General features: G+C 40.8%; 2 protein-coding genes across 2 annotated transcripts; one reads left to right on the forward strand and one right to left on the reverse strand.

Moving 5' to 3' along the window:
- The first annotated feature begins 785 nt into the window (after positions 1-785).
- Positions 786-1,991, forward strand: tac3a (tachykinin precursor 3a). The gene is made up of 5 exons (XM_084553193.1): positions 786-1,100; positions 1,211-1,310; positions 1,525-1,554; positions 1,679-1,732; positions 1,845-1,991. Exons 1-5 carry the CDS (start codon positions 804-806, stop codon positions 1,913-1,915), a joined length of 552 nt encoding a protein of 183 aa, XP_084409319.1. The 5' UTR covers positions 786-803; the 3' UTR covers positions 1,916-1,991.
- A 168-nt stretch (positions 1,992-2,159) lies between these two features.
- Positions 2,160-8,214, reverse strand: c1galt1la (core 1 synthase, glycoprotein-N-acetylgalactosamine 3-beta-galactosyltransferase 1, like a). The gene is made up of 4 exons (XM_084553979.1): positions 8,074-8,214; positions 6,885-7,139; positions 5,207-5,871; positions 2,160-3,578 (listed from the first exon to the last, which is right to left on the reverse strand). The coding sequence occupies exons 2-4, from the start codon at positions 7,093-7,095 to the stop codon at positions 3,234-3,236; spliced, it is 1,221 nt and encodes a 406-aa protein (XP_084410105.1). The 5' UTR covers positions 7,096-7,139; positions 8,074-8,214; the 3' UTR covers positions 2,160-3,233.
- Positions 8,215-8,543: the final 329 nt, after the last annotated feature.

Genomic DNA, 8,543 nt, shown 5'->3' on the forward strand with positions numbered 1-8,543 from the left:
TTAGAAGTTTGGCAAAACGTGCAGAAGCATGTCCTGTGTATATGACTGCTCACTAAACTGGTTTATATCTTGATTGTGTGACTAAGCTGTGGAGAAGAAGGCACATTATGAAGATGTCAGCAGCCTAATGGCAATGACGTGGAAAGACTTTGAATAAATAAGTTTAGATTTTTTTTTATTTTAATTTATTTTTAGCCCAAAGCCAACAGAGACAAAGTGTCTCTTCCTTAACAAAATGACCAGATATGTTCACGTCACGCAGCTCGCAGCTTTTTTTTTTTTTTTTTTTTGATGGCGTGTTTGGTGGTGGGGGGGTAAAGGCTCCCAGCAGCATCATGACCATCCGTGAGGAAGATATGTAGCCTTCAGTACAACGTGATATAAGATTTGATACCCCACCTACGCTCCAGCTGCTGATTGGCGTTACGCAGGTATCCAGCTATTATTTATTACCCCAAAGCGTGGACGCCTCATTTATCCTGACTGGATCTCACTGCAGGATCTATCCCTTTCTACTCCACCCTGCAGCAAGGCGCGCGCAGCTGACTCCTTCACCAAATTGTCTGATATCCAAAAAGAACAGGTAAGAACAACATTTAAGTTTAAGTACACGCAACATTTAAAATGTTAACCGTTCTTTCTGTTCTTAGTATATTTCTTCCTTTTAAAAGAAGTGGGTTTAAAGTTTGCCACGACTCTTTGGGAGGGGAACACAAGCAATATGTGAGCAATACACGACAAGACTATTCTCGTGTTTTTCTTTTTCTTTAAATGGTTATATAGATAACCAATATTTACTGATTATGATAACAATAAGACTGATTAACCATACATTTGTGAACCCCAAACCGCGCGCTTTTACGCACCGATTACGCAGTGGGTTGTGCGCAACAGGTAGAATGTGTTCCTTGATGAAAAGACGATTTATTTTTTCACGACGAAAATACAAAATAAAACCGAGTAACTGTGAATACTCTTGCACAGGTGGACCTGAGAAAATGAAAAGGGGTTTGCTCTTGGTGACTTTGTTCCTCGTCATGAAGCTTCGGTGCTGCCAGTCTAGGTGCGAGGAGCCAGGATCGCGCAGATCAGGATCAGACGTAGGTTCCCTGGCGCAAGATAAATAAGTAGTTTATGGAAACATCTTTTATATATATAAAAAAATAAAAGTAAAAAATGAATTTTTAATTTTTCCTTCTCGTGATTGCAGCAGACCGCAGGCTTGGACAGCCTCAAGCGGAACATTCTGAAGAGGTATAACGACCTGGATTATGACAGCTTTGTGGGTCTGATGGGCAGAAGAAATGCCGGTGAGTCTTCTTTTCGACAATCGAACATACTACGCAGAGAAGTTTCATCAGTAATAATAACAGCAGCAGTATTAATGGTGATTAACGAAAGAACAAACATGCTGCAAATTCTGACCTTTTAGCTTTTGGTCAATTAAATGGATTCATTTTTTTTTTTCTCAAATACTCTCGTGACTTTCATATTGGTTTTCCTCTTCTGTTTTTTATTTGACAGAAGAAAATGCTGTGCAGCCACCACAAAAGAGTAAGACCTTTTTTTTTTCCATTTACCAATAAACAGATTGATTTATTTAGATCTGATTTATTCTTTTAAATTGTCAATCTGAAAAACACTAATTTGAAAAATATTATTTTTTTCTTATTCTTAGGGGAAATGCATGATATTTTTGTCGGTCTTATGGGAAGAAGAAACTCAGAACCTGGTGAGTGTGTTCTCTTCACGAGAGATAAGTATCCAAGCCCTGTGTTCAGCACGATTTGATCATATGGACAGTAATTCTATATTAATCGTGCTGGTAATCTCAGCTCTCGCAGATAATGGTGCCTGGAGGAGAGAGTATCCAGAGAGGAGAGGCATTTTTCTCAACAAGTGCAGGCTGAGGTGAGTGTCTGTTCATTTGCACTCAGTAGATGGAACATTACCAGGTCTGCACCACTTAAGAAAAATTAGCACACAACCCATCTAATAAAGGCTCAATCCGTATCAGACAGGAGCTGTTGGAGATTTCTGCTTTTCAGGGTTCAGTGTCTTAAAGACACTGACAATTTTTAGATTTTGTCTGAACCCTTTTTGTTTAAAAAAAAAAAAAAAAAAAGCAAAACCTGCAGTAGCGTTTTCATATGCACATGTAGATAATAAAATGTGATGTGTTTTGCTGCAGGCTACTTCAGGGGCTGTAGACATTCTTTCATTTGGCTACAAAGAAGATCAGTGGACAGAAACAACGAACTCAATGCCTGATGGAATCGACTGAACAGACACACTGTACACCTGCCAGCTGGATTGTGACCATAAACCAAGCAGATTGTATTTGTTTTACCTGAAGACAAATCATAATTACAAGTCAGAAATTCTTTTTCTTTGTTTTCTTTCTTTCTTCCTCCAAAGTTCAAAATAAACATAATTTTTATACATAATTTTATTCATTTAAATGTTGCTGCACTGTCCCGTAGCTGTGATTCTTCTAGCTCGTCTCTTGTGGAGACAGCAATGTTCAGTCAGTCACACTGTTGGGTTACATAAATTGGTTTGACAAGAGGAGCTCACTGGAGTTTTGTATATATTTTGTTTATCAGAAGATACCGCGGCTCAAACAGAAGAACATGGGTGCTCAAGTACACACATTCGAAGTCAGAGCATTTCATGTCAGTCGGTGGTGAAAAGACAAAACATTTTTACAGCAATGCAGTTCTTGCCTTTATTCCTCAAACAAACATTATATTACTCCTGGCTCTGGATTTAAAATCTGCATTAATTATTCCAATGCAAATGTTTCGCAAAATTAAAAGGCAAAATACAAAGACACAGTAATAATATTTAAAATTTAACACAAGGGAACATGCTGTGACGTGTCGCATCTCTCGACTGACACATAATTTGAATTATTGATTAAAAACTAATAAAAAAAATAATCATAATTTCATGATAAAATAATTCCAGTCATCTCTTATTGTGTCAATGTACCAGATCAGGTATGGAAAATATTGTTATTCCAAACACACTCTATGTCTGAGTCACAAAATCTGATGTCAAACATAACTATGCAAAACTAAGTGTTTATGCTGGTTAAATATAGCACAGCCGTACAGCCAGCTGCGGAATATAGTGCCATTAGATCCAGGAAGCCAATACTTTCAACTAACAGCCGTGTGAAAGCAGCCACAAGTCGCTGCAGAAACGCATTTGGCCACATCTAAAATACGTCAGTGATGTCTGTCTTGTAGGACTGCAGTCCTGTTCTCAAAGAGGTGTGAGTAAAGACTGTTTTTCCCCTCCTTCTCCGCCTCTACGTTGGTTTGGTTTCCGCTGACAGAAAAGGAGGCAGTTGTGCGGCTCCTTTCATCTGTCACCTCCTCAACTGCTTTAATTCCAACCGTCATAGCTGTCTGCGAGAGTGGGCTGAGGTTCAGACCCTGGCGTAGGGAGGGCTGGTAGCGTGGCACGTAGCCATATGCTCTCAGGTGGTACGTGTAGTACTCCAGTGTGTACATCAGCTCTGCTTCCACGTAATGAAACGATACCGCCAGGTCTGAGCAGCACTGAGGACCCTGAGGAAGAACAACACACTGATCACACACGAATCCCACACAGTACACGTTAAAAAAAAAAGAAACATATTACAACATTACAGCATTTACAGGACGTTTTGCCACTTATCCAAGTGGCTTCTTCAGTCCTAATTGAGGAAGTGAGGGTTAAATGGGAAAATCTGTGGGTGTCCAGTTGCCCTTGTTTTCAGCTTTTTTGGACGGGGGAGTATTTTACCATGACCTGGATGACTGAGAACCTTCACAGACAATACCTGATTTTGTGCAAACATAGTACCAAATTTATGAAGTACAAAATTTTACCATCATGAGGAACCTTTGATGTGGAGATTCCTAAAGAATCAAATTAAATGCCAAACAAAAAGGTGATCTTTTCTGGTGTTCAAAACGCTACTTCTCAAATCTTTCACTTTTCGTTTCATCCTTTGCTATCAGAATCAGTTAATCGAATAGGTTTGACAACTCCCATAAGACAAATCACAACATGCTAGTTTGCTCCCTCTCATCTGTCCCAATGAAGCCTCTATCTGCAGTTCCCATAACCTCAAACTAAACCTCAAGGAATGTCTAGAGGACTGTTCTAAACTGCAGATTAATATACTACATTTGTATGCTGGCGAGTGTATTTGGCGCCAGAGCAGATTATGTTCGATTAAATGAAGATAAACCACAGCATTTGCATGCTTATCAGGGTAAGGGCTGCTATCAAGTCCAACAATGTGGCTCATTTATGCTACAATAATAGTTTCTGAGCAATAAGTGACGTCTGTGGCTCAGAGGAATAATTCATATCGACAACAGCCTACAAAGAAAACACTAGAAGAAATATATAATATCACTGGTCTTATTCTTTTATATATATATATATATCTCCATGAGGTGAGAGTTTTAGAAATCACAAATATCCATTCACTGAGTCTGATAGAAATATAATTACTCTAATATTAAAAGTAAATTTGTTTTCTTGTTCCCGTGTTCAAAGACCAAGGACAAAACGGCTCCACACGCTGGCAAGGCAGGGTGTGAATCCGTCTCATGTTAATTGCAAACTACAATAGCTTAGTTGCATCATCGTCGACAAATTGACCAATTTTCCTTTTGTCGGCAGAATATTTTCTGTGCTGCAATCATGTACTTCAGAATGGACCCTGTCTAATTTAATTCAATCGCTCTATGCGGGGGTCAGGCATGGAACCTGAATGCGCTAGATACTCACATATTCATTCATTTAGTTATTATTCCTCTGGTGAGTAAATTAAAGCAACACTTATATTTTTCTGAATTCATCATATTACACACTACTCACTTTCAGTTAGGAAATATGCCCATACAGTACATCTACCCCTTGATGGGTAGATGTACACTAATGATATTAAAGGCTTTTTAACTAGAGGTTCAGCCTCTCATTAGCACGTCTTCCTTACCCGTCTTACCCCCTGTCTAATAAGGCTAATCCAGTCACAGGACTTATTTAAGTCAAAGCATATTTAAGAACTATTTATATAACCACACTGACGTTCACAGCTGACGGAAGCAAGACAACTTTTTTAATTTTTCCCTTTTTTCCCAACCAACTGTTATTTCAGTTTCACACAACTGAACTGTGTGACACATGCAAAGGTACTTGCCTCAACAATTGGGTAGTAACAATAGCTCCAGTACCAAAAGCTCTTGGAGAACTTGCCAGTTAGATGGTGCTCTGGCACAAAAGGGTGAAAAGTTTCCCGATGCAAAGTATCCCTGGAGTCCCCAGCCGCAACACCCATCTTCTCCAGACACTGACCCAGCGCTAGGTCTTCTACAGGGGTGGTGTGAGTGCAAACCTTGGTCCGGAAACCTTCCACAAATCTCTTGAGGGCTTCTTTGCTGAGAACGTAGCCCGCCCCCCCGCTCATGTAGCCTTGTTTGGTGTAAGGCTTAAAGCGTTTACCAAAATAAACCGGTTCTTCGGGGGTGTGGTTGGACAGAATCCAGCGCAGGTTGTCCACGACCACGTAGGTGTCATCGTCCGCTTTTAAGAACCAGTCGGCGTCATTTGCATGGTGCTCGTAGACATAATGAAAGGCACGGATGGTCTTCCAGTAGAGCTGATCGCGGCCTTCCTTGGTGCCCAAACCTACAGTGGGAAAGTCAGGGTCCTCCACGGAGCTCATGAACACCACTATGTTGCAGTGGCGACTCCAGGTGGCCCTGACGTGACGGGCCCTGCTCTGCAAGTTATACGGCCCTGTCATGACCCAACAGAGAATACGCACTTTCTGATACAAAACATCTGCCACCCGGCTGTCTTCGTCTAGAAGGGACACAGAATAAAATATACAGTGACAATGTAACCTGGTGTGCAGTGGAGTTACTGTATATGAGCTTGCAGTATGTGTGCTATGGACAGTTTGGAAAGTTAAAACATTTGTGGCATATATCTTTTGTATACACTGTGTATTGTTCTACTCTTTTGTTCCTTAAAAGTGTCTTGTTCTTACACGTCATGCTGATCACGTGTGCCTTGAATTGCCCCCCAGGGACAAAAGTTTGCTGAATCTAAATCTGAATCTTCTACCTGTAAAACCACACTGTCTTTGCACAGTTTACCATAACCTCTGCATATACCACCAGTTCATTTCCACACCCTCCCTGTGCCTTTTATTGCATTTAGCTTTCTACCATTACTCCTCTTGACCATTATCTGCACCTTTTTCCTCTTAATATGCATCAAGAGATTAGAAAGACACTGAAGACAGTTAAGAGAAAGTGTGAGTGACCCACTACAGCATGATCATATGAATGTTAACATTTGAATGCTAACAAATGCAATAAAATGCAGTGGAACACTTTCTGGCCTCAACCAGAGCTAAATTATTATTCTGTTAAAATACTTATAAATTACCATATCATGCGTTGGGGTAATTAGCCAACACGTCCAGAAACAAGCCAGTTTCCAAAATCAGATTAAAGAATGCCATAGTGCTTTTCCACTCTTCTACATCCAAACCACCATGGAGGACCTGAAATGGCTTATTAAAGGGGGCAATAGCTAATCTTGTAGTCTAATTGTTTGACTAAAATTAATATTCCTGCACAAGCCTTCACAGATTATTCAGATAACAGATGTGGCTCTACACTTAGGTGTAGCTGGAGCGGTTACTGCTCTTGGCTGGTGTATGCCGAAATGTCAGTTAAGGTCGTTTAGCATCAAGTACCATGAAATCATGACAGTTTTCTGTACAACAAATATACTGAGGTTAATAATAACTGACACTATTTAAGGACTTCATACACAGAGGGCTGATCTGAGCGAGTTTGAAGCACCTGCACGGTGAGGGTGGAGCAGATTGATGAGCGCAGCTCCCTCCTTCGCCCAGTTGGTCGGTGCCTCGCTTACCACTGTGGCTCTTTCCTGAGCCTCTGACAGCACGGGGTAGCTTTTCTCAAACCACACCTGGTGCAGGAAGACATACATGCTGCAGGCTCCTACCAAGAAACCCAGAGAAAGGGCCCATCTGGAGCCGGGGCCTTTCATGGTGGCAGTGTTTCCTGAGCTGCAACGTCCCAGTTACGGCATATCTACATGGAGGCACAAAAAAAAATACACACAGTTTGGTTTGTGTATATATATATATATATATGTAGCTGCACATGTAGCATAATGTAAGCTGAAAAGGTTTGACGGTTGTTCAAATTTCCAGGCACCTGTGTGTATGTCAAGGCAATAAAAACTTTATTGATACACTTTTCAGGCCCAGACTACAACATACTCTGGTGCTTTACAGTTCTTTGCCTCCCTTCACAAGGACATTTTGCAGAAACATCTACCATAGCTTTGACCTTTCACACCAAGTTGCAAATCAAAGTGTTTTAGACTTGGAGTCAGCATACTTACAGTGAACCTTACTGATGACTGATGATGTGGACACGCTGAACTCAAATGGTTTTAAGTGAACTGTGGGACTGTGGATTAGTCCTGCACTAATCAATCCATGGACTTAGATAGCCTCATCGCTACAAACGTACACATTTTGTTTAAAGAAAGGTTGGTTTCAATTAAAAAAAAACAACAACAAAAAAAAAAAAAAACCGCTGTGATATGAGTGTTCGTTGACAAAGACTTCACACTGAACACAGAGTGGCTATGTCACTGGCAAAAACAAACATGCTTTCACTGGTGTGTGTTGCCGAGGTTAAAGACCTACAAAATCCGAGACAGATGTTAACGATTAATATGAGCTGTGCTGCCTTCCCCCCCCCTTTTTTTCTTTTTTTTGGCAAAACGTTTTGTCTCTTGTGTGCCGCTCTCCTTCATTAACCTGACAATAAATAAAATGAAGCGACAATCTCGTTAACCTACTGGAGGGTTTCCATGCCTTTCCACATGACAGAGACAGCCGAGACAGGCTACGTGAGGAATCCCAAACAGTTAATAAAAAAACCGCAGATGTGTGTCCAGTCAGCATAAATAAACATCGTTCTATCTAAACAAGCACGTTATTGTGTCATTTACCTTTATTGCAGTCATTTGTGGGCACGCTATGTTTGCCACTCCGTTAGCAGCTGTATTTCTGATTTCCTGCAAACCTGCAGCACGTACACGCTCACATGATGGTCACATTTATCCGATTTGTTGCCTCAGACTGAAGTCCTCTCTATTTCCCGTCGCCGGACCAGATGATTAGCATGAGGAAAAGCCAACGGTACAGATTCACATTCTTCAGAACGACGGGATAAGCTTCTGGAAATGCGGCCTCTCATTGGTCGGCTGCCTGTGACGTATGAGGAAGTCGCCTTTCACGTGTTGAAAACATGTAGTAACCATTGACTGTATATACTAGTAACGCCAGTTGACTGGCGGTTTGAGTTCTTATACGCGATTAATTTATTATGGTGTGAAATAAATGAAACGAAATGAAATGATTGGTGCTGCAAAGCGAGAAAGTGAAAAGCAGAGAGCTAAAAGCTTTTGCTGTATAAATC

The sequence above is a fragment of the Chelon labrosus genome (genome assembly GCF_963514085.1).
Source record: "Chelon labrosus genome assembly, chromosome: 10".
Lineage (NCBI taxonomy): Eukaryota > Metazoa > Chordata > Actinopteri > Mugiliformes > Mugilidae > Chelon > Chelon labrosus.